Raw genomic sequence first — 25383 nt, 5'->3', positions numbered from 1 at the left:
ATTATGAACAAATTCTATAGCCATGTCCTAGCTCAGGAGTCCCCACCACAATAACGAGGTGAAAATGCCCTTTCTCACAGGAGGATGCAGCAGGTTCAGGAATTAGAGGGATGAATGTCACAGCAATGCTTGTAAAATGTAAAGACTAAAACTGGAGCAAGCCCTGCAGCATTGGCTTTGAAAGCCTGCGTGGAATAGCTGGATCACAGTGGTCCTTTGGATCTCTGAGCAGCACCTGCAGCAAACGTGGCTGCAGTGCTCCCCTCCTCCTGCCATCCTGCCCAACAGCAGCCTTCTGTCCTGGAAGAAAACATGGAATCCTCTCCAAATACAGCAGCAGCTGACACAGCAGAGCAGGGGGATAACTCAGGGACAGGATTGCTGAATGCCAAGGACCTGGCTGGGCAGGGGCAGGGGAGCCCCAGGCACTCAGGGCAGGATGGAATTCTCAGCTCCATGGGGAACACAGAGGAGGCAGGGCTGTGTTCAGAGATGCTCAGACAGGTTTGGGGTCCTGGTGGTTCCTCAGCTGACCTTACAGGCAGGGAGGCAGTGTTGGTTTGATTTTTTAAGTTTTTCTAAGCCTTCTGATGTTCATATTCTTGTAATGAACTTTCTTGTTGCAGACATCTTTTATGGAAAATCCTTTTTTTAGAATTTTTCCTCCTGAGAAGCTGGGAGGCCTCAGGAAGAAAATGTAAACATTGATTATCTGCGGCTGTGGAATGCAACAGGTGCATCTGTGATTGGTCTCATGTGGTTGTTTTTGATTAATGGCCATTCACAGTCAGCTGGCTCAGACTCTCTGTCTGAGACACAAACCTTTGTTCTCATTCTTGCTATTCTCTTCTTAGCCAGCCTTCTGATGAAATCTTTTCTTTAATTCTTTTAGTATAGTTTTAATATAATATATATCATAAAATAATAAATCAGCCTTCTGAAACATGGAGTCAGATCCTCATCTCTTCCCACATCCTGAGACCCCTGTGAACACTGTCACACTTTCTTACACATTTTATGTAAATAAGTTATTGGTTTGCATTCCTTTATAGAAGAGGAGAAATTTGACAGACTGTTGGTTTGTCCAGTGTCATTGGAGAGGTGGCACTGTCACCCTCCAATCCACTGTCACTTTTGGAAATCTTTAAATGCTGGAGTCAGAAATTAAAAATTCTCTTTTTACCTTGCGAGAGCAGTGTGTCCACGTTGTGTTATTTCATGTCCTATAGTGACAAGGCAGGGCTCCCCAGGGCTCCTGCCCTGGATCTGCTGGATCTCAGAGCTCTGGCAGAGCCCAGGGTTTGCTCCCTCTCCTTTTTGGGGTGCCAGGGCTGGCACAGCCATCAGGGTGAGCCTGTCTGCTGCTGAGCACCATCCCCACGCTGTCCTTCCGTCTGCTCTGCCTCCCCAGGGCCCTGCTGGGATTTAAAAATATCCTTTCCCAGACTCCTAGCAAAGACACAAATCTTCTGGTTCGCAGTTTAACTCCTAGGGCAGCCCATGGCACCAATGCTGGGAAGCTGCAGGAGTACCAGGCCATTTGGAAACATGAGAATTCCAAAGGCTTTGCATGGAATTCCAGATTGTATCTTTATTTTTTAAAAGATAAAAGGAGGCTGTGCAGGGAAACACTACCCTTCAGAATCCACCCACTGCTACAAACAAAATGCTGAGCTGGAGGAACCTTGGTCTGAGCCTGTTTTTGTGCTCCTCTTCAGCTGTACACAGTGTCTGAGGGTTGTACTGGGGCAAAGGATGCAAATCTTCCTGTGCTCCTGGCATTACTGGTGCAATTCCCACCGGAGGGCCATGTTAAACTTAGAACACACAATTCATAAAGGAAGCTGACAAGTTGCAGAGAGTTCAGAAAGGAATATGAAGGAAGGAAAAACAGCATTTACAGCTGCAGGAGCTTCATCTATTTAGCTTGTGAAGAGAGGAGTTTAAGGGATGATTTGGTTAAAGAATATAAGTGCTCACAAGGAGAATTAAATGTTGAGATCAGGGTCCTCAATTAGCACAGGAAACCTTGACACTGAAAGCAGGCAAGTCCTGTCTGGAAACATGAGGCGCATGTTTACCAGTGTAAATAGTGAATTTATTACCAAAGCCAGAGCTGAAGCAGACAGGATGACTCTTCATTACAGGGGTTTTTAATAACATTTGGATGTTTTTTTCCTGAAAAGACATGTTGAAATTCAAACAAGCACAAACAGAACCAGCCTTGTGACCTGTATTATCCAAGGGAGCAAACAGCAATGCTTCCCTTTTTGCACATTCATGGCCTTCTCTCTCTTCCACCAGCAGTCCTGACAGCAATTCCGAGTGTGAGAGAGCATAATTCTGAGAGCTGAGAACATAATTCTGATCACAGATCCTCCTGGCAGATCTGCTCTGTGTTTGTGCAAGCACCAAGGAGATCTCTCAGCTCTCTGCCAGGAGCCTCACACATAAAATATAAAAGCCATATAAAACCCATTGTAGGGACACTGGTGCTCCCTCCTCACTGCCTGAGGCCAGAGGCCAGCACAAAATCCACCTCCTCACTCCTCTCCTAGTGCCCAGCAGCAGCAGAGAATCCTCTGACACATCCTGGTGCAAGCAATTCCAACCAGCCCTCAGTTATCCATCCTGCATTTCCCTAAATCCAATAAATTCTCAGTTATCCATTCTGCATTTCCTAAATCCAACCAGCTCTCAGTTATCCATCCTGCATTTCCCTAATATCCAATCAAACAGTTCTGTTATCCACCCTGCATTTTCCTAAATCCAACCAGTTCTCAGTTATCCATCCTGAATTTCCCTAATATCCAAACAACCAGCCCTCAGTTATCCATCCTGCATTTCTCTAATATCCAATCAAACAGTTCTGTTATCCATCCTGCATTTCCCTAATGTCCAGCCAGTTCTCAGATATCCACCCTGCATTTCCCTAAATCCAACCAGCCCTCAGTTATCCATCCTGCATTTCCCTGATACCCAACCAAACAGTTGTTATCCATCCTGCATTTTCTTAATGTCCAACCTCTGTTATCCATCCTGAATTTCCCTAATATCCAGCCAACTCTCAGTTATCCATCCTGCATTTCCCTAATATCCAATCAAACAGTTCTCAGTTATCCATCCTGAATTTCCCTAATATCCAGCCAACCAGTTCTCAATTATCTATCCTGCATTTCCCTAAATCCAACCAGCCCTCACTTATCCATCCTGCATTTCCCTAATATCCAACCAGTTCTCAGTTATCCATCCTGCCTTTCCCTGAATCCAACCAACCAGTTCTCAGTTATCCATCCTGAATTTCCCTGAATCCAACCAGTCCTCAGTAATCTATCCTGCATTTCCCTGATATCCAACATCCCCTGTGCTGTAACACACTCCTCTGTGTCTTATCCAGCAGGATCACAGAGAATGATTATTCCCTCTTTTGAAGGCATTTAAGACCATTTTCATGCCTCACTGTTCTCTCCTCCTGACTTGACAGCACCCATTCCTCCTCCCTTTCCTGAGAGGCCACAGCTCTCTTTAGTTTTTGCTGCTGGATTCCTTCCAAGTGCACCTCCTCCTGCCCAAAGCATCACCCCCAAAACTCCACGTGGGGCTACAGAACTTCCACAAACCCACACCAAACCCCCAAGCTCTGTCATGTGTGCCTGAGAGCAGAGCTTGGCCCTCTTTTAATCCCATTGCCTCTATCAGCCATATAATGTTTTGCACATTATCACCCCAATTATAGAGGCTTGTAGGTGATAATGAGATTGCCCTGGATGTATTCCAGCAAAGCACATTCTAGGTTTTACTAACTTCATTAACCAAGAAAAGCTGGTTAATGGCTGAAAAGTGCAATGGTGCACATAATCACACCAGTTGCTTTGCTGCTACAATTATATTATTAAGATGGATCTTTTGAGGTACAATTTTCATGTATAATTAGTGGGTTATCCCTTCAGAAAAAAAAAAAAAAAAAGAGTAATTCAAAAGCACCCAAAGGTTTGAGCAAAATAGTTCTTGCTGAAAACACAAATGAAGTCATGCTCTCAGGTCAGACTCTGAATGGGATTTGTGACAAAACACTAGCACACGCTGGGAACACCAAACTCAGTGATGTCCATGGGTACCCAGGCTGTGACTTCTGAGAAGACAGCAAAGCCCAGAATGTATCAGAAATGTAAATTTAGACTGATTAAAAAATTATTTCTCAGTGTTTTAATGACTTCTGTATTCTTCAGTTGTTTATTTTCTTGGACATCACTGTTCTTCCCAATAGAGACAACTTCAATTTCACATCAAGAAACCACCAAGAAGGCAGGACAATGGAGAACCCTCTGCTTACTCCTTTACCAAATAACAAATCAGAAAATGAGTGTAAATTTGCACAAGCAATTTCCAAGTGCAAGCCTGATTTTTTGGATTGCTTTTCTCTTTCAGCTAAATTGTGCTTATCAGCTTGACAGAAAATGCAATGACTTTTTCACAAGGAATTTTTTACTAATTGAGTTGTCAGAAGAAATGCTATTATCCTCACCGTGTGAAATTATTATATCAGGAACTTATCTACTGTCTTGCATGTGTGCATGACATTTATATGGATCATTGCAACTAATACATATATATCTCTTCTGCTTGTTAGAATTTCACACAATAAAAAATCTTCAGAACTGAATTTGTGATTGTCTAAAAGTCCTTGAATTTGGCTGGCTCTGCCAAGGAGCTTAGCAGGAGACTTTGCTGGATTTAATCAGCCAGCCAGACCTCAGAAATTCTGCTGGAATTCTTGTTGCTATTAGAAATATGCACTAGCATTTGCTAATTCAGTTCAGAACTGATTCAGAAACTAAAAGCAATAAATCTTCATGCAAGCACTGAGCTCTCTCAAGGATATCCTGGAGCAGTGATTTTTTTTTTGGAGAGGAGGAATACATAAAGGAATGTAGAGTGTCTAGCCAAAATTTTATTTGAAATACTTTTTTCAATGAATGCAGAGACTTGTCCAAGGCAGAAAACCTCTGATTTTTCCCAAATGCATTGACTTGGCTTTCCACTTCCAAGAGACAAGAAAGCAGGGGCAGCAGGAGATGAACAAACTCTTGGACAGCCCCTTTAAGTAAGGAGGATTTTCATCTCTGATATTAAACAGGAGTTTAATCTGCACTGTGAGTCACCAGGACACCTTTCTGTGCTTTAAGAGCTCTGTGGTCTGCTGACATCTTATAAAACTTCCAGCTTTTAGAAAAACTGCAGTGGCAAGGCCTGCCACAATAAGCACATCCTTAATGTTTGCTGGGCTAAGGTTTCGTTTATTATTACTGTGGAGTTAAAGGAAAGTGTGAAACAACATTACCTGCAGGTGAAGCCCACTGACACTCCAAAATTCAGTGTGTGAATTAATACCAAAATATTAAATATATAATTTACCAAATTATATACCAAAATACCCCCAAGAGGCACAAACCAAAATACCAAAATACCCCCAAGAGGCACAAACCCGACACAGCTGCTGGGGCAGACTCTGACAGAGGCACAGATACCAACCTGGCAGGACAGTGAGCTCCAAAGATGAACTCCTGGCTGCAGAGGAGTGCAGCAGGCAGGTCACAGGGTGGGTCAGCAGCTCAGATCAGATCAGACCAGAGCTCCTGCTCCCCAAAAATGTGAGTTTGAGGTCACAGCATCACAGAATGGGTTGGGTGGGAAGGGATTTCACACCTTGTTCCAGCCCCTCTGTCACAGGCAGACACACCCTGAACTAGACCAGGTTGCTCAGAGCCTCATGCAGGGATATCCAGAGATAGTCAGCAATAATAAAGTTCAGTAATATAGACTTGATTTAATTCATACAAAATTGTAAAATTAACCTCCTGTGCCATTTCAGGCTCTTTGCAGAAGTACCTGGTTCTCCATCTCAACATGGATTTGCTGTAAAGGGAAATCACATTTGACATTTAGGAACTGAAGTGCTTATAGCATTTATTATTATATTTCCCTGATCTATTAATAAAATGCATAAACACAAACTGTTCTTCAACAAAATAAGAAACCAAACCTACCTTTTGGTTTTCATAAAATACATTTAATTTTCTCATGAACAGTATATATGAATTTCCATGCCACTTTGGCATCCTCTCCATAAGTCAGTATATCTTCAGGACAAATATGGTGCTGCTGATAATCATTTGGCTCTTGGCTTTATTTGTGTTCTGCTCTAGTTTGGATGGGCAACTCAAAACCCTGGCTGGTTGTCTATGACCTTTGCATTCTCCTTTAAATTCCATGCATTTGCAAGAGATGATGGAAGAGCTGATAGTATCTCCTGTTTATCAGCCACCATAATTAGATTAGATACATTTTTGATTGTAAAAATAGTCTTGAGATGGTTTTTTTCCCCTTATTTTTTTACAGCTTCTATTTCCAACACTTTCAGCATTGCTCTGATTTTAAAAGTCCAGGAAGCACTTTGTCTCCTTCAGCTGACAAACTTTTCTGGGGGGAGAGGAAATGCGTTTCTCTTCTCTCTGCACTGTCTCTCTGCATGAAATCTCCTCTCATGCTCTTTGCTGTCAGCCCTGGGGAGGCTCAGCTGTCCCCACACCCCTGAGCTCCCCTTCTGCTGCAGGTGATGCTGGGCTGGGCACTCTGGGCTCTGCTGAATGCTCAGCTTCCCTTGATCTTGGCTCAAGGTGCCATTGCTAGAGAGAAAACAAACCAGGGGAAATGACAGCATTTTGCTGGAAATTCAAGCACAGCCATGTTTAGGTTGCCCATATAACTTTCTGCTGTGATGAGCACATTGCTTGCTTGATGGCAATGATGTATTCTTGGAAGCACCTTTTGTTTTCTGCCCTCAGCTCTTTCCAGGTGGAGCCGCAGTTCTTACAGAGCTGGCTAATGCTGTGTGCTCTTCAGCACTTTAAATGTGAAATCAAACTGAGACACAGCTAAAAATGCATCATATTCCCCAGCAGCTGTGTTGGCCTGGGCAAACATTTGCTGCAGTTACCTGAGGAGTGTCACACCACTCTAAAATGAGGGATCTGGGCAGTCACTCCTGCCCCCAGTGCAGTGAAGGTTGTGCTCTACACCCCGAGGGAGTTTGGTGCCCTGTAAAGAAACACCTGATGTGTTTGGTTATGCTGGAACAGCCCCTGGGCTCAGCACAGACCAGAGAAGGTGAAACCATCACTGCCTCCTTTGCAGTCACATTTCCACTCCCTTGAAGGATCAGCTGCTTCCACACAACAAAAGCAAAAGAACATCTCCAAAGAAAGGCTCCCAAAACCACAGCCATGCTTTGTGGCTGGCTTTTACATCCCTAATCCTCCATCACAGAGGTTTTTGCCAGTAAAAAGAGGCTGGGATGATTTCTTTATCCCTCTTACCAACACTGTCATGCCAGCTCAGGGCCTCCTTTCCCTGGAGTCTGGGAGACACCAAGCCTGGGATCCCCTCACAGCCCTGACAGGGAGCAGAGGCTCCCTCCCTGCGCAGCCCTCCCTTCTGAGGAGGGAAACACCACAGAAGCTCTTCTCCCACAGGAGCATCTGATGCCTTGTGGAGGCTGACCTAGAACAGAGACTGCACAGAGATATAGAATAAAGCAGGGATTTATTAGGAGGCCTCAATGGATCTACCTTGGGCAGGACAGCTTAAAATGGTCACAAAATGGACAAGCCATCATGGGGTCTCACACTTTTATGTTTTTTCCTATTAGCATTTTTGAGCTAATTGTCTAATTACAGCTTTTGGTTTTGAAGTCCCATCCTTCTTCATTTCTCTCTTCAGCCCACGTTGTTTGTGCTCTTGGGCCTGAGATCTGGATTGGCTCTCTTTGGGTCCCCAGCTGGAGCAGGAATTGTTTTGTCTCCCTGCTCTGTGTACAGAGCTCACCATCCCCTATTATGAAACCCAGATCCACACACTAAAGCAGCACAGAAACTGAAAAATAGAAAACCTGAACCTGAGGCATCACATTGAACATCGGCACTGAGGCCTCTGAGCAGGCCTCAGGCTGAAGCTCTGCTACCCTCACTTGTGTTTGTATCCTCCTCTGAAACCCAACTCGCCCATGCCAGTCCCACCAGCTGCTTCCAATCTTGTGCACAGGATTGCTCTGTGCTATAAACCTCAGCTTTCCAAACACAAGCATCATCTGTTAAGCAAAAGCTTTAGATAGGATTGCTGAACACCAGGCTGGGAGTCCAAGCAGCACAGGGCATATCTCCCCTGTGTCAGCACACACCTCGTGTATTTTCAGTGCTGTCAGAAACAAACCACTCCTTGATATTCCAGAGAGGGGGGGAAAATTCTTCTAGAAGTGGTGGTGAAGCTAATATTTTTAAAAGACCCTTCTGAGAACTTGCCAGCCTCCTGGGGGAGCTTGTCAACATCTCCCACATTAAATGAAAGCCACTTTAAAATCCACAGGGGTTTTGAAGAAAAGCTGGAAAGTATCAAAGCTGCTGGGATGGCAAGCTTCACAACGTGCACAATACATCAACACTTGCAGGCAGTAAATCCTCCCCAGCCTCGGGGGAGCTCTCAGCCCCCCAGAGTAAGCCCTTTCCTAATGTATCTCTCAAATGAACTGCTAATCCCCTCTCTAAACTTGACAGCTGTCCTGCGTGCACTCAAACCCCTCTGTGCTTAAATCCTTCCATCGTTCTTGTTAAGTCACTTGTTAGATCATTTTTGCTTTGATACCAAGAAAGAAATCTTTCCTCCAGCCCCAAACAAAGGCCTCACTCACCTGCAGCTGGCACAGCCCCAGATTTCATACATATATTCGTGTGTGTGTGTATTCCCAGGAGCAATCTTGGACCTTACAAATTGCTGTGGCCACTGGGAGCTCCCCCAGCAGATTTCTCAGACCCCAGCAGATCTGGTGGCTCCCTGTGCTCAGATCAGCTCGAATTTCTGACACAGCTTCTCTCTGCTCTGAGGGAGCAGAACACTTTCCCCCTGGCTGGGCAGAGCTTGGTGGTGGTGCTGAATTCACAGTGCCAACAGCTGTTTATTTGTCACTTCTGCTCCAGATGAGAGTTTGCCAGGGTTGCTGTGCCACAAGAGCTCACATGAGACACCCCAAGGCAGCTGTGCTCCTACACTGCCCAAGCCCTGACAGGGGATCTTAAAGGGGATTTTAGCACAGTCAGAAACAATCCCAACTTCCAGGTGAGGACAAAACAGTATTTTCTCAGTGCTGCAAATGTAGAACATTTCAAAGCACAACAAAACACCAGTCTTTCCCAGAAGCAGCTGCCTGTCTATTAGCTCTTCTTGACCACATATTTTGTTTACTGCTTGAAACTGGTGAAGAGTTTCACCAAGACTTTGATTTATTATTCCATGTCAACAGTGGGATTCCCTGCTCTGGCACCAGCACTGTGCCTGGGTGACCCCAATGAGCTGGCATGAGCTTGGTGCAAGCCTGACAATGCCTGGCAGCTCTGCAGGCACCTGAGTGGAGCTGTTGAGTCTTTGCCCAACACAAGGAACATGCAGGTCCATGGGCAAAAGTCTGGACAAAGAAAATAATGAAATAACTCCTGAAACACCTCCCAAACACTTGGATTGCCAAGGTATGTGAGCTCTGCTGAGCTGTTGGTCAGATGGAGGATGCTGTTACTGCAGTGCTGGTGATAAGTGTCTGTCCTTCACAATATTTTCCCAGCGAGGATGTTTTTTTATGCTGCTCCAGGTTCTTCGTCACAACACAGGGTCATTTTCCTCTCTGCCTGTAGCTACACACCCTGCTACAGCAGTGATGTGAAATTATTCACTCTGCCTCTTGAAATGTCTACAGAAGATGAGACACAACGATTGCTCCAGGAAGTGATGCTCAGCCACTCTGACTGATCCCCCTGTGCCCTGTCACCCATCTGTCACCTCTGCCATTCCAGTGCAAATCAGGCCCTGGAACGCTCTGCTGAAGAGGGCAAGGGTTTGTCACATAACTACATCTCAGGGATGAGCTCTGGGCTCAGCCTGACACCCCATGACAGTGAAATGTCCCTGTGGTCACCCAGTGCAGAACCGTGTCCCACACAATGTGGTGTGGAACAGAACTTCCTCTGGGAATGTTTTCAGTGCTGAAGGGAGTCCCAGTGGGTTCCGGACAGGGAATTCATGCTCTGAAACTCTGCTTCCAGCCAGCTCCGCTCCCTGCAGCCATCCTGCTGTTCCCTGGTCCTGGGCACACCCACTTCCCAGGCATTTTGTGCGGCTGGGGAGGCGGATCCAGCCCCCAGGGAGGGATTCCTGATACCTAAGCTTATGAAACCTGCCCATTCCAGATGCAAACAAAACACACTGGAAAGCTGCTTTACCTGCCAGAGGAGCATCTGTTAGACTGACAAATCAGGGCCCTGCACAGGGGAGAGATATTTACTCCTGACAAAACCCACCCACCCTGCTCAGCCCAGCAGCTCTCACCAGGGGCTGGAAATTAATAGGATCTTTGCATTGTCAGCTCCTCTTGCCCAAATGGAAAAGCACACCTGATGCTTCCCAAAGGAGGATCTGGTTTCTGGGTGGCCTGACTGGAGGGGAACCATCAGGGGCAGCAAATGGGGTTTGCATCTCCCCACCACCGTGCCTTGTCCTGCAGCACAGCACCTGCCCTGCAGGACTGCCCAGAGGGCTGGGCCCCCAAAACCTGGGCTCAGCAGGCCCAGCAGTGGGTGCTGAGGGACCCTGCTGCCTGTCCTGCTGCCAGGGCGTCTGTCCATCCTCCCACTGCACAAAGAGCGCTCACAGGCACAGCACAGTCAGGCCCATCCCTTCCTAGGGTTCAACATTCCAGATTGCTTCCCCACACCTGAGCAGCGCTCCAGTGAGGGCTGTACCTCACCTGAGACCCCAGCCACACCTTCTCGAATTTAATTAATTAAAACTCACTTCTGGCAGAGATATAAAGAGGAAATCTCCTCTGCCCCAAACAACTTATTGGCAGCAATGGGAAGGCACCTGCTGCTCTGTCTCCATGAGTTTACAGGGCTCGTTCGAGCCTCTTTCCTCCCGTACAGCGCTAAACTTGTTCTGTGCCCGCACCGCTCTGCGGCGGGCTGCGATTCCCCCCTGCCAGTGTCAGTGCCGGGCTCTCGGAGCGGCACCGCCCGGGCCTGTGCCCTGTCAGGTCCGGCTACACGGGCTGCTCCCGGATCATCCTGCGGCTCCGCTCCCGCTCCCCGTCCCGGTCCCCCTCCCGCTCCTGATTCCGGTCCCAGTCCCGATCCCGATCCCGATCCCGATCCGCATCCCCATCCCCATCCTAGTCCCGGTCTCGCTCCTGATTCCGGTCCCCAGTCCCGATCCCGATATCTCTCCCGATCCCACTCCTGATTCTGGTGCCGGTGCTAGTCCCGATCTCCATTCCCATCCCGGTCCCGATCTCCATCCCGGTCCCGGTCCCCGTCCCGATCTCCATCCCCATCCCGGTCCCCGTCTCCGTCCCCCGGTATCCCGGTTCCCCGATCCCCGTCCCCCGGTGTCCCAGTCCCGGTCTCGGTATCCCTATCCCGATGTCCCTGTCCCGGTCCTGTCCCCGGTCCGGCCGCACCTGCGGGACCGGAGCGCGCCCCGACCGCAGCCGAGCCACGCCCCCTCCGCCACTCAGCCAATGAGAGCGAAGGAGCTCTGGCCGTCAGCCAATGGGAGCGCGGCGGCCGCGCCCCCGCCCCCTACTTGAGGCGCTCCGCGCGGCCGCGCGCTCGCAGAGGCGGCGGCGGGAGAGAGGAGCGGGAGCGGCGGAGAGCGCACGGAGCGCCCGGCGCTGCCCCGCACCGCGCCCGAGGCGGGGCCGCTCCCATGGAGGCATTCCCGGGCACCAAGCTGGAGCAGCACCGGCACCTCCCGCCCGTGGAGTGCCTGCCGGGCGCCCGCTACGGCGGCCGGAACCACAGCGCCTGCGGGAACGTCTTCAACTCCTGGAACGATTACCTGGGGCTGGCCACGCTCATCACCAAGGCCGTGCGGCCCGGCAAGGGCTTCGGCCCCGAGCCCCCCTCGGTGGTGGTAGCGGCCGCCGTGCCGCCGGCCGAGGAGGAGGAGGAAGAGGAGGAGGAGGAAGAAGAGGCGGCGGGGCCATACTTCGAGGGCGCGCTGGACTTGCACGACCTGGAGCTGTGCGGGCATCACCACCATCACCACCACCACCACCACGGAGAAGGGCTGCTGGAGGAGCGCTTCGCCGAGTTCAGCCCCTTTCCCGGGCGCGGCGGCCCCGCCGCCGTGGTGTTCGACTGCTCGGGGGAGCACCCGGGCCGGGAGGGCTCTGCCCACGCCTGGGGCGGCGTGGTGGTGGCGGGGCGGCTGCCGGCGCACCCGCGGGCCGCCTCCCGCCTGCTCAAGCCCGAGCTGCAGGTCTGCGTCTTCTGCCGGAACAACAAGGAGGCGGTGGCCCTCTACACCACGCACATCCTCAAGGGACCCGACGGCCGCGTCCTGTGCCCGGTGCTGCGGCGCTACACCTGCCCCCTGTGCGGCGCCAGCGGCGACAATGCCCACACCATCAAGTACTGCCCCCTGTCCAAAGTGCCGGCGGCGCGGCAGCTCCGGCACGCCCGGACCGCGCTGGGCAGGAAGGGCCGCTAGCGGCCGGGACCCCCGGGGCTCGCCCCGCGCCCCCCAGCGCTGACACCGCCCCGGACCCGCTCCCGGCCTCGGCCCCGGGGCGGCCGCTGCGCGCTGGAACGCGCGGAGCCCGGCGCCGGGCACGGGCACTGCGAGGCGGAGATGCGCTGTGTTTGTTTATTGTAAGAAAAAATATATCTATATGTGATTTTTATGGAGACGGCGAGGTCTGACTGGGTGCGGTGTGTGGGGGGGGTCCGGGGGAGGTGTCGGGGGTCCCGGTGCCCGTGGCGGGGCAGCGCCGCCTTCTGCCGCCCGCCCGGCCTGCCCGAGCGCTCCGTGCGACGGGAGAGCCGCTCTTCATTGCTAATAACAAGCTGTTTAATTGGGGTACAACACTCCGCCTTTCAGCGCTTAAAGCAAACATCCCAGCGGTTTCCTTGGCCGGTGTTAATACCGGTGTGCAAATCGCCATCGGAGCTGCGCTCGGTGGTTCGCAGCTGCTTCCCGGAATCGCAGCGTCCCAGCGGTCAGCCTGCCTCCCGTGGGCACCGATGGCGCTGGTCCCGCTGATCCTCCTGTGGAATACGCGGCTTTAGGGGAAGTCTGAGGGGAGAAAACATCCAAGTGCGTGTTTGAAAACGTGCTGGCTCTGGGCTAGAGTGCAAACCGAGCCTGTGCTGCTGACAGAAAGGCAGAAAGAAGGGCAGTGGAGCAGGCTTTGATGCAGCTGTGTTTGTGGTGGAGAATGGGGGAACCCGGATGGAACGAGACCTGCACAAAGCAGAAAGCTGTGACCGTAGGAGAGCGGAAGAAAGGGAGGTTGTTTGTTTTCAAGAGTTCAGAGAATGTGGCTTTAACTCCCTGCAAGTAAAAGAGATCTACCCGTGTGGATAACAAATATCCTTAACTCTACACCGACTGTACAAAGCATAAGAATTAGGCAGAAGTCCTGGACCACTCTGGGTGATGGCAGTTCCTTGGTACTGAATATCAGCTGGGGCTATATCACTTCTAATACCAAAGTGAAAAAAGGCTTTTTTGTTTGGTTGGTTTGTCTATCAGTTATTTCTGTTTTGTTTTGGATGTTTTTTGTTTGTTTTTAGTTGGGATTTTTTTGTTTGTTTTGTTTTGAATTTTTGAGTTTTTGTTTGTTTTTGATTTTAGTTTTTTGGGGGGTTTTTTGTTACCCAGAGGCAGGACAAGGAGCAGCAGCAGTTTGGAGTTTAAGAGTACTCTGGAGCAGAGACGGGTGCTGGAGTTTTCAGGGCAGAGTCACACTGCTGTGCAGCAGGGAGGTGAAGAGGGGTGGGACATCACCAGGAAGGTGAGAAAGGAGATGGGACAGAAAAAGGGAACTAGGAAACTGAGGGGTAATCCACACTCGAGTGGGTTTTTTTTTTAAAAGCTGCTCAGCAGGGTGGCAGATGGGGTCAGGAGAGCAGGACAGTCAAGGATGGAGTCAAAACATGTGTGGGATGGGCTGAGCGTGGGGACCCAGGGTTCATTACTCACTGTTGACTCCCAGCTGCAGCAGTTAGGAGGGAAAATCTGATTTTGTGTGGAAGTGTTCCCTTAAATCTCCATCAGATGGCTCCAAAGATGGTGTCAGGTCTAATTACTAAATGCAGTGGGGTTTGCATTAAATAACACTCAGTGGCTGCAGCTATCCTTGTGCTGAATACACTACATTTTGTCTCTTGCTCTATGGGGAGTGCACCACAGGCTCTTTCTAAGCTGTTAAAGTTAGATGTGTTTGGTTTTGTGATTCCTGGTCCACATAGGTTTAATCTGTGTCCACATTAGAATTGAGCTCCAGTGTGATGCTGTGGGAAGAGTTTTCTTCTGTAATTTTGTTACCTCCTTGTGGGAAGTTTGAAGATCCTTATATACATTTTGATGCAGCTGACTGTTACTGGACACAAAAGCAAGAAAGATCAAAGAGAAAATGTGTCTCGGGTGTTTTCTGAGGGTTCACTGGGCTGGATTGGAGGGGTTTGCCATGACCCTGGCCCTCCTCTTGCTCTTTCCATTCAGCTGCTGTGCAGCACCAGCCTGAAATCCCTCAGGATAACAGCAGATCTGTGTCCTGCATGGCACTGGCCTTCTGCAGAGCCTGTGTGAGAGGAAAGCTTGTGTCCACAGCCTGCAGCTCCTGGTTCTGTTCTGCAGGGAGCTGCAGCCTTGCTCTGGAGAGGCCAGGAGCTGCCTGACTGCTGCTACCCAGCACTGGGCATCCCATCACAGGTGAAGTGCAAGGGTAACAGCTTCAAGACCAGTTGGGGGTGGGGGAAGTAAAAAAACCAAAAACAAACCTCAGACTACTGCAGAAAGATGACAGGATTCAGCAAAAGCCAGCCTGACAGCAAGGCTCTTCAGTTACTTTATGTAATCATTCAACAGGACAGCTTGCCCTTTAAAGATTTACAAGTGTGAGTCTAACAAAAACTAAACTTCAAAGGATTTTTTGATTGGTTTTTTGAAGTGAGCTCCTGTCATTTCTGGCGTACCAGCACACTCCTTGTGGCACTGAGTGAACAGAAAGATGCTTGTTCTTGGTCAGTCTGGAAAGGTTATTACAGTAGACAGTGTTTGTTTTGCTACTTTGACTCCTTAAATACAGGGAGCTGTTTGCATTGGTAATTTAAATTCTAGGAAAAGCAAAGAGCTTAATCTGAAATCTCTGAAAAGTGAGATACTATTTTCACTCTTCTGCAAGCATTTGCAAATCAAAATATTATGGTCACCTGTTTAAACTTGTGCATGTAAGTCATGGAATCTTCTCTATAGTGATAGTCTGGCAAGAGCAGTGAACACAATATTGGACAGTCATCCTCAGCTGGTGCTAGTCTTGGCAAAAAGCAAGCTACTTTTAATTAGAAACTACTTTCAGGTGTATAGGTAACTTGATTCAGCTGAAGTCAGGTAAGTTTGTGCCCATCTTCAGTGGAAGTTCTGTTTGGGCAGGTTACTGTCAGTCTGCTGACCAGTGCCTCAGGTAGATGCCATAGGACCAAACCTCAACAGCTATAAAATGTCCTTTTTTATTTTTTCTTTTTTTAATTTTTTTTACAGTGCCAGTTTGACCCACCAGATATATAGATTAATTTTTACTGGAGATGAGTTGCAAAGAGTTGCATGGGGAGGAAGATGATTCTAAAATGTCTGTTTTCTGGACAAAACAAGTGATGCACTAAAAGTGGAACAAGGTTTAGCGAAGCCTCCTGCCCAAGAGAGAAACTTAAAGTGCAGCAAGGGAGGCTTTGATTAGTAAAATGCAGTGGAATAGTTTTTAGAACCTCCATCCTACTGTAGTTAAATGCATTACATTTATTTAAGAGGAGGACCAGACAAAGTGTAGAACATTTCAGCTCCAGCTGGTCCTGCCACGGCAAAAAAGGAAGAATTGGGTGTTTTTGTTACTCTACTTGAGTGCCTACTTCTTGCAGTGCTGCAGTAAACCACAGGATGGGCACTGGTGCCTGAATGAGAGGCACAATTTGGATCTTGCATTTCACTGACCCAATGCCTTCCCTTTGTAGGCTGGCACCACTCAGCAGAACCCTTTAGCCACAGGAGGAAAACTTGCTTACATGCAGCAGCTCCTGCCAAGGAGAGCAGCCCAAGGACAGGGAAATGACAGCGATATCTTTCATTTACAGCAAGACAAGCCTTCCAGTACTCTTGCTGTCTGAGATGGCTCCTGGCTGCCCACCATCCTCATGGCCTCACTGAGTCAGTCATGACATGTCCTGGGCTGCAGATGTGGCTGGGTCCAGTCAGGAGAAACACCACTGCACCCTGCCAGTTCTCATAAATGTGGATTTTGTAAAAAAATTACTCGTTTTTATAGGTAAAGCTTAAATATAATGCCAACTATGCCCCCCTTCTGCTGAGGACCCTGCTGGCCCTGCCCATGGGCTGGGTCAGTGTCTGGACTGCTCCTGGAGTAGGAAGGAAACTGCACTTTTCATACCTGACACTCCTCTGCTGGAGATTTATTTTAATCCAGCAACATTTGCACCCATTCAAACAGCAGCAGCCTTAAGTTCTGCCTTCTAAACACAGCCTGTCACAGTTTGTGTTCTTCTAAGGTTCACTGAAAAATTTAGCTGTTTAAGGGAATGTGACTCAAACAAGGCAAAGATTGACACAGAACTCATTTGGCTTCATGAGCATTTTCAGGTAGCCAAATTTTGTGTTCATGTTTAATGATGGAGATGGAGGTTTGAGCTGTTGGATTTGGTCAGCAGAGGTTTTTGATCATTGACAGTATTGTGTCTAAGCAGATCAAGCAATAAAATAGACACCCTGGCATGCCTGCAAAGCTCACATCTGCCCAGCCCTAAGAATGTAACACTCACTGACAACATTACCACAATCTCAAATAATGCAAATTAACAACACAGATTGGGAAGCAGCTTTAGCTGGTGCAGGGATGACTAACACCCATCCCTGCGTGGAAGTGTCTTTGTGTGGATACAATTAAAACTGTGCAACTGAAGGTATAATCACTATTTACACATTCCAAGGCTGCAGGAAGGCAAATGTTGTGATAAAAGGCCAGATGGTATCACTTCAGTTCCTGGGAGAATCAGAAGAAATTATTCCAGAACATCTTTTTGGGGACATGCAGAAGACAACTGGGAACAGCCAGAATGGAATTACTGAGGGTAAGCCATGCCTGGCTCACCTGCCTTCTACAATAAAGTATCTTTGTGGATGAGGGAAGGAGCACTGGATGTTCTTCATGTCAGCTTTAGCAAGGCTTTCAGCAGTGTCTCACACACTGTCCTTGCACCCAGCTCAGGATGGAGCCCACATAACAGAGGCAGCACCGTGGGCAGGGCTGGGCTGGAACATCCTCCAGGCCTGAAGCAGCCACAGGATGGCACTGAGGGGGGACCCAGCCCTGGGGACACAGCTGGGACAGGGCTGCTGGCCAGAGGGATGGACAGGAGCCTGCTGACCTCAGGAGGGAGCAGGGCAGCCAAGGAAGGAGCCCTGCAGTGCCAGGCTGGGGGCACAAACAGGGAAAAGGTGAGCACGAGCCAGCAGAGCCCAGGCTGTCTGAGCTGGGCACTGAACTGTTCCCAGCCTGCAGAAGGGAAATGTCCCCCTCAGTTCACCCCATCTCTCCTGTGTGCTCTTTGGGGTTCCATTCCCCCCACACCAGCACTCAGCCAAATGTGGGTTCAGCAGAGAACCAACACAGTGTCCAGGGCTGGAGCACACAGCTGGGAGGAAAGGTTGAGGGCACAGGGCTTGTTCAGCCTGGAAAAAGGAACAGCCTGGAAAAAGGAACACCTCACAGCAGTCTCCCATTTCCTACTAGGAAGTTATCAGGAAAATTCCAGCTTTCCACAGTAGCACGCAGTGAGCAGAGAGCTACAGGGTAGAAGCCAAAAGAGAGAGGTCTAAACTTTTTGAGGGCCACAAAAATGACCAGAGAGCTGGAGCACCTCCCCAGTGAGGAAAGGCTGAGAGCTGGGGTTTTTGAGCCTGGAGAGCAGCCTCCACAGAACCCTAACTGTGGCCTTTGAAGGGGGCCTGCCTGTAAGAAGGATGGGCACAGATTTTTTGGCAGACTTTGTTGTGATAGGAAAAGGAGTAATGGTTTTAAACTGAAGGATGGTTGATTCAGATTAGATACAAGAGGTTTTTTAACAATGAGGGTGGAAAACAGTGGCACACATTGCCCAGAGACAGGGTGGATGCCCCTTCCCTGGAAACACTGAAGCTCTGAGCAACATGACCTATTGAATATGTCCCTACTCATTGCAGCTGAGGGTTGGACTGGATGTCCTTTGAGCTCCCCTTCCACCCCAAACCATTCTGTGACACTGATTTTTCACTCTGGAGCAGGCAAGCACTGGAAGAGGCTTCCCAGAACAGTTGTACAGTCCTCAGCCTCAGAGGTCTTCAAAACCACACTGGACAAACACAGTTTTAAGTACCACAGGAATTCCACAGCCAGCAGTGTCCCCTTTCATAGCATCCAGTGACACAGAATGCAAGGACAGCAGGAGGTGGCTGAAGAACAGCAGCACCTCTACTCCAGATCCAGTAACCACCATAACTGGATGGCTGCTGGTCTCTAGTTCCATCCTTTTTGGGACTGTATAAAGAACAAAAAATACTTTTCTTTTTTTTTAATGCTTAGAAAACACTACTTCTGAAGGAGTTCTGTGATTCAACCAGCAATGACAGGATCCAAAGACACAAAAATCAAGCCCTGAGAAGATGGCTCGGAGAGCGAGGTTTTCCCAAGAAAACTACTGGCCCTGGATACCCCAGAAGAGGGCAGGAAAAGGACAAGAGCAGTATTACAAGTTCTGTTCACACACCAGGTTTCTCAGGGAGAAACTAGCCCAGGTGTTCTCACCTTCTCCTTCAGCAGGTACAGAACAGGTCTGAGAACAGAAAATGGTTGTTCAATAGCTGTTCTGCATGAACACACGGTGCAGGACTCACCAAAAAGTCAAGACACTGCAGCAGCTAATTCCTTAACTTGTTTATTTATCATTGAAGAAACACACAGCAGCAAGTTCTGTGTTGGCTTCAGTGTGACCAGATTGTTCCTTGTTGTTACTGCACCCCAGCTTTAAAGTCAACACAGCCATTACTACAAATCACTTTTTTGGAAAGGGAAAGAATTGACCCTGAAGACAAAGAATTGGGGGGAAAATTGAACAATTTCTCCAAAACCACACATTTTAAATATGACAATATTTATAAATCCTTGAAAGGCATGAATTATCCAGTAATGGAAAAAGCAGTTGTGATATTGGCAACAGAAAGTACATAGCCATATGCTTACCAAAACACAAATTGTAAAAGCTGCAAGTTTGATTTGTACACTGCAGCAGTGTGTACATTACTGGAACAATGACTGCAAAGTGGCCTCAGAGGCATTATGGATTCAAGTAAATCTACAGAAAATATCCCAGTGTAGCTAATTCACAATGTTTATTGTATTCAATTCAAATTTAAACAACTTACTGAATTTAGATAGTGATAGAATATCTCAGAAACAGCCTGCCCTCAAAAATACCTATGTAAAGAGGGCTTTTCTACTTTTTGGCTAATTATGCAAATTCTTTTAGCTCTGCTTTTTCAATAATTCCACTGTGTGAGCAGAGGCGTTTTCAGATGCGTGTCCTGTGACAATAATACCCCATTCCAAACTAAGAGAGACTAAAAATAAAAAGGGCAGCCTGTTTTTGGTGCAGAAGAGAAGCTGTACTGAAGACAGCTGTTGGGCTTGCTTCTTTTTATTTTAGCAACAAATGACCCATGAAATAAGCATCATTTGAAATCTCAAAACCTGGCATTCAATTTCCAACCTTCTGCTGTGAGTTTTGTGCATGATCAATCTATATGAGTAAGTAATTCATGCTTTCATGTTACCTCAAAACATTGGTTAAAGAATTCCAAATTCAGAATGTTTATAAGCACAAATATAATCTGTGGATTTCATCAAATCAAAGCTAAAACATCGGTTAAACTCTGTGATTCCCACTTAACGTCGTACAGTGGTCCACCCTTCTTCGTCTGTCTCGTTTTTAGTGCGGCGTGCGGGCTCGCGCTCCTTCTCTGCTTTCCAGGATCCTTTCTCCTTCTCCCCATCCCTTTCTCTCTCTTTGGAAGCTGCTGGGGGAGCAGAGGCTGGAGGAGCAGCAGGAGCAGGCCCCGAGCGCCGCGGTGCTTCCCGCTCCTCGCCGCGCTCTTCCCTCCTGTCGTCGGCGCGCCGCCACGAGCTCTCTGCGGGCGGGGAGAACAGAAACAACTCAGTCTCGCTCCAGCAGCAGCCTGCAAGAGCTGCTACAAACAGCCCCCACCCTGCACTGGGGTTTACTGATCCTCAGCCCTGACAACAGCAATACCATCACAATGGCCAAATACACGTTTTGATTTTATAGGAAAGTACAGCAGAACTACTCAAACCTCTTTTCAGGTCTGGGATTGTGGTGAGCAAGCCCAGTGTCATCTTTAAAACACAGTAGCTGCAGTAAGAATGATCTACTGATGTATGTGGTTTTATGGCATAGAAATATATTCTTATATTAGCAGAATAAAAATCACAAAAGTGTCTCCATAGAAATGACTGAATCCTGAAAACAGAAAAATCCTGACTCAAAAACATCTGTGGAAAATTTCGCTGCTTTTAAAAGAGAGGAAATTGCTCTTCAGCCTACTGGAATCAGAGGTAAAATGGTACTGAATTACATCACTCCACTGGTAACAGCATCCACCACCCTTTACTGTATGAAAAACTGTTCATTTCCACCAAAAGGATGCTAAGAGTGCCACCCCGGCTGTGTGTGAACTAAGCTGTGGCAGATGCCAAGAAGTCAAATCCCAAAACTTCTTGATACATTTAAAAAAATCATCTCCACACTGAGCACATTCTGCCTTTCTGTCAGCAGCATCTCTGTGTTGCCATGCTCTGTTCCAGCTTGCTCCCAAGGAGCACCCACATTTGGGGCAGAGACAAAATGAGATTCTGAAGGTAAGAATGTCAGAATTGGAAGATGTGGTGGTCCCTCCAGGCTAAATGGATTTGCTGCTAGCGTATTTTTAGAACACAGCAAAGGATTAATAATTACATGAAATTAATATATGTCTGTCATCAAAATTAATACTATTAATAGTGTGAAACCCTCATTCTGAAATATTTCCGTCACATTTTAACAGTTTTAAGGAAAGGGTTTTAAGAATTTTCTTTCTGGGATGTCTGTCTTGATAATCTGAACACAAGGACTATGTACACCCAGAACACAATCCTATGAGAAGTGCATACTTGAAATGCTATCCTCCTACTGTAGAAGTGAAATGCTACTAAGATGGAAAACAACACAATTAGAAATAGTTTAAGATTCCCTGAAGAACTCCCTATTATGCCAAAGGTGCTGTTTATTATTTTGTTTATGGAAAGGCAGTTTAAAGACAGGCTGAAATCTATTCCCCTGGCAGTGTCAGGAAGAGGGAGGCTCTGTGCAGCATGCAGGACTTTGGGGACACTAAAGGGAACGTACGCTCGTCCCCGGATCGCAGGGGGATCCCTCTCCTGAGGGGCGGCTCCCTGTCGTCACCACGCCGGTCCCTCAGGTCACGGCCACCTCTGTCCCACTCCTCACGGCGACTCGAATCTCTCCAGCTGGAAGTTTCCTCAGCTGGCCCTCTCCTCCAACCGCCTTCATCCCTTTGGCCACACAGAACATAAAACAAAATGTTAGGATTTTTATCTTTGCTATGGAAAGGAGCGGTAATAAATCACAACACAGATATTTACAGGGTGTATATTTAACGTACTTCCAAAATTGGTTTTGTTTTCCTGGAGCCTAACATAGAATTCTCTTGATAATAGGTTAAAAAGAAAAATTTAAAAGCATTTTAAGCATTGTGGAATTCCTCCTGTAAACAGATATCATCCTAAAAATAACAAACCAAAAAGGCCCCAAAATGCCCCTATCCATTTGCTGCCCTGAAGTGCTTAGTTTCACACAAACTAACCCTTGTTCCTTTCACTCAGCAATTCCACGTTATTTCTGTATCAGCAGAGCCCTTTTTTCTTTTTGCAGAAACATTCTAGAAGTACTTAAACAGAGCAGTCAGACCTGGGACGCCTGAAACGATCGTCTCGATCAAAATCTCTCTCCCTGTCGAATTCCCGCTCCTTCTCGCTTTCATCCCGATCTTTGTCTCGATCCCATTCACGGTCTCCCGAAGGTCTGGAGTCTCGGGGAGGGCCCCAGCTGTCCTCACGAGCCTTCTCTCGTTCTCTCCACCCCCCTGGAAGAAAGAAACACAGTCAAAGGAGTTTGTGAGTGACCTCTGATCTCTCTTGCAGACAAAGAACCCTTTACTTCCCTCACAGAAACTGGTTCTTCAAGTTCTGCCTCCTGAAGATGCAACTCAAGATGTTTGTAGGAAGTTTGCACATGGGAGGCACAGAGAAAACACTGTGCAAGCTGCTAAATGTAAAGCCAGTAATGCACAGGGCTGCAATTCAGCAGAGCTGGCTGCACCCTGCAGCTTTCAGCCAGAAACCACAAGGGTCTGGTGCAAAACAAGTAAAGAAGAAGCAGAGGGTGTAGCCCAGACAGCAGATTTCTTTGTGAAAATCCACAAGTGAGGAGATTTTAAGCAAGCAGATTTTTAAAGGACTTACTGCTTTTTAAAGCACTACTTTAAAATATGACTTTTGTTACCATCCACTTAACACAGTGCACCCTGCAGTACTGCTCAGTTATTTATGAATGGGAGTTCTTTATTATGTAGCTTGCTTAGGCTTTAAATAGGAAAAACTGGAGTGCAAGTTTTGATATTTATAGTAAGTTTTCTAAAGGTTTGGATGATATGATTAGTGTTTATGGAAGCTGACATGGTGCCTGCCAATACATAAGGGAAAAGAACCAGGAAATCAAAATAATACCAACATTCAAATGTCATCAACAGTTCTGAGAAGAATCAGGAACAGCTCTAGACACCACCAATGACACTTAAGAATAGAAATAAACAATACAAGAAGGATAATTTAGATTTTAAGGGACCTCAGAAGGTCATCTAATTCAAGCTCTGCTCTTAACAGGACTCTCAGTAAGAGTTAAAAACAAAAAGGGAATGTTAAAAACTTTATCTCTGAACACACAGGAAGGGCTTATCAAAACCACACCCACTTGAATGAAGTATCAAAATCTTCCTTTAGAAGATTAACTTCAGACAAATGGAAGTGGTAGGGAAAGAGTCCAAGGTATGTTAATCTAGTGAGAATGCTCCCAGCAGAGCATTCAACTTGTATATTTTGTTTTTGCACACAGGGAAGTGACCAGTGTTAAGTGTGAGCCTCACATATCTCCCACACAAGCAATTTTTTTAACTTCAACCAAATGAAAAGGTTTAATTATGCTAAGTGGAGGAGTGTGTAGCCATGGTATTTTCTGAAAAATCCTTTCCTTAGGATTTTTTCTCCTGAGAAGCTGAGAGACCTCAGGAACAAAATGTAAACAATGATTATCTGCTGCTGTGGAATGCAACAGGTGCATCTGTGATTGGTCTCATGTGGGTGTTTCTAATTAATGGCCAATCACAGTCAGCTGGCTCAGACTTTGTCTGAGACATAAGCTTTTGTTATCATTCTTTCTTTTTCTGTTCTTAGCCAGCCTTCTGATGAAAACCTTTCTTCTATTCTTTTAGTATAGTTTTAATATAATATATATAAAATAATAAATCAAGCCTTCTGAAACATGGGAGTCAGATCCTTGTTTCTTGCCTCATCCTAAGAACCCTGTGAACACAGGAGTGTCCATATAAGCCAAATTAATCCAGATGTTTTCAGAGCTGATTCTCCCACCTCTGGTACCAAGTATGTTAAATTCACTATCTGTGAGCATACTTTGGAGGGAGGATTATTGTTTATAAGTTTTACCTGGTTTACCAAACGGTCTCCAAGGGCCTGGCCTGGAGTCCTCCCCGCCACGCCACGGGCCCCTGTCATCGTCTCTCCTGGAGAGCCTGTCATCGTCCGCGTTGCGCCAGGGTCCCCTGTCCTCGTCCCGCCGGGCCATCCTGTCGTCATCCAGCCCGCGCCGGGGTCCCCTGTCGTCATCTGCAGCCCGCCAGCTGCCCCTGTCATCATCCAGGGCACGCCTGGGGGGCCTGTCCTCATCCAGGGCCCGCCGGGGCGGCCGGTCATCGTCCAGCCCGCGCCGCGGCCCTCTGTCGTCATCCGCCGCGCGCCAGCTGCCTCTGTCATCGTCCAAGCCGCGCCGGGGGGGCCTGTCGTCATCCAGGGCACGTCTGGGTGGTCTGTCATCATCCAGGACACGTCTGGGGGGCCTGTCATCATCCAGGGCACGTCTGGGGGGCCTGTCATCATCCAGGGCACGTCTGGGACCTCTGTCATCATCTGCAGCTCGCCAGCTTCCTCTGTCATCATCCAAACCACGCCGGGGCGGCCTGTCCTCGTCCAAGCCACGTCTGGGGGGCCTGTCCTCGTCCCCTTCTCGCCTCGGGGGCCTGTCCTCGTCCCCTTCCCGTCTAGGTGGCCTGTCCTCTGCTGACTCTGGAGGACGCTCCTTGTCATCTGCAGGACCCCGCCGGGGCAGATCGTCCCCTCGCCGGGGCAGATCGTCCCCGCGGCGGAACGGTCGGTCATCGTCTCGCGGATCTCCCCGACGCCAGTCTCTGTAAAGTGACAGGGAACAAGTGAAAAGTGGAGGGTGACATCCAGGAAAGCTTTACACCAACAGCATCAAATCCCTCAAAGCCATTTCTGACTTGGTGAGTGGCTCCAAACACCAAGTGTGCAGTTTCAAAATGCACCTTCTAACGCCCTTCATTGCCACAGGAAAGCGGCAGATCGCTGTCCCTACAGCTCCAGTAAAGTCTCAGCAGTTCATCACCTCCTTTCAAACTACAGTTTGGACAGTCCCCTGTTGGTTGGCTGCTGCAACACCACAGAGGAGAGGGCTTGCTTCTACACCAAGCCTAATTTGGCAAACTTGACCTAAGTCTGAAAGAATCAATACTAAATAACCCCACAACCATCAGTGAAGTATCCCTCTCTCCAAGCACTTGCCAACCTACACACCATTACGTCTGCTGTCTACAAGATTTTAAACATATATTTAGACCATAAACCCTGTTTTTGTCACCAAATTAATTTATTTCAGGAAATTAACCTTCCTCAGAAATAAAAGAAAAAAAACAAAACAAAAAACCAAGAAGTAGAACATCACAGAAATGTACTGGTACCTGCTTCTTGGCAGAAGAGAAGCTGCACTGGGGTTGAATCTCAGGGATTTAAAAAAA

The 25383-nt window shown here is 47.9% G+C and overlaps 2 protein-coding genes across 2 annotated transcripts in view; one reads left to right on the top strand and one right to left on the bottom strand.

The window, feature by feature from the left end:
* The first annotated feature begins 11725 nt into the window (after positions 1-11725).
* On the top strand, positions 11726-12787 carry NANOS1 (nanos C2HC-type zinc finger 1). Its single transcript, XM_064717108.1, has one exon. The coding sequence runs from the start codon at positions 11803-11805 to the stop codon at positions 12586-12588; it is 786 nt and encodes a 261-aa protein (XP_064573178.1). The 5' UTR covers positions 11726-11802; the 3' UTR covers positions 12589-12787.
* Positions 12788-19066: 6279 nt separating this feature from the next.
* The window catches only part of EIF3A (eukaryotic translation initiation factor 3 subunit A), a 29243-nt gene continuing 22926 nt past the window's right edge, over positions 19067-25383 (bottom strand). The window contains exons 19-22 of the mRNA XM_064716541.1: positions 23999-24756; positions 22188-22362; positions 21606-21772; positions 19067-20331 (exon numbers count right to left, since the gene is read on the bottom strand). Of these exons, the coding sequence (XP_064572611.1) occupies positions 20090-20331; positions 21606-21772; positions 22188-22362; positions 23999-24756 (1342 nt within the window). The 3' untranslated portion in view covers positions 19067-20089. The remainder of the gene's footprint in view (positions 20332-21605; positions 21773-22187; positions 22363-23998; positions 24757-25383) is intronic.

This window comes from Zonotrichia leucophrys, chromosome 6 (genome assembly GCF_028769735.1).
Source record: "Zonotrichia leucophrys gambelii isolate GWCS_2022_RI chromosome 6, RI_Zleu_2.0, whole genome shotgun sequence".
Lineage (NCBI taxonomy): Eukaryota > Metazoa > Chordata > Aves > Passeriformes > Passerellidae > Zonotrichia > Zonotrichia leucophrys.
The sequence above is the reverse complement of the archived record's forward strand: the minus strand, read 5'-3'. Positions and strand labels throughout refer to the sequence as shown.

Coding starts and splice junctions, on each gene's coding strand:
- NANOS1 (XM_064717108.1), top strand. CDS start 11,803: ATGGAGGCATTCCCGGGCACCAAGCTGGAGCAGCACCGGCACCTCCCG.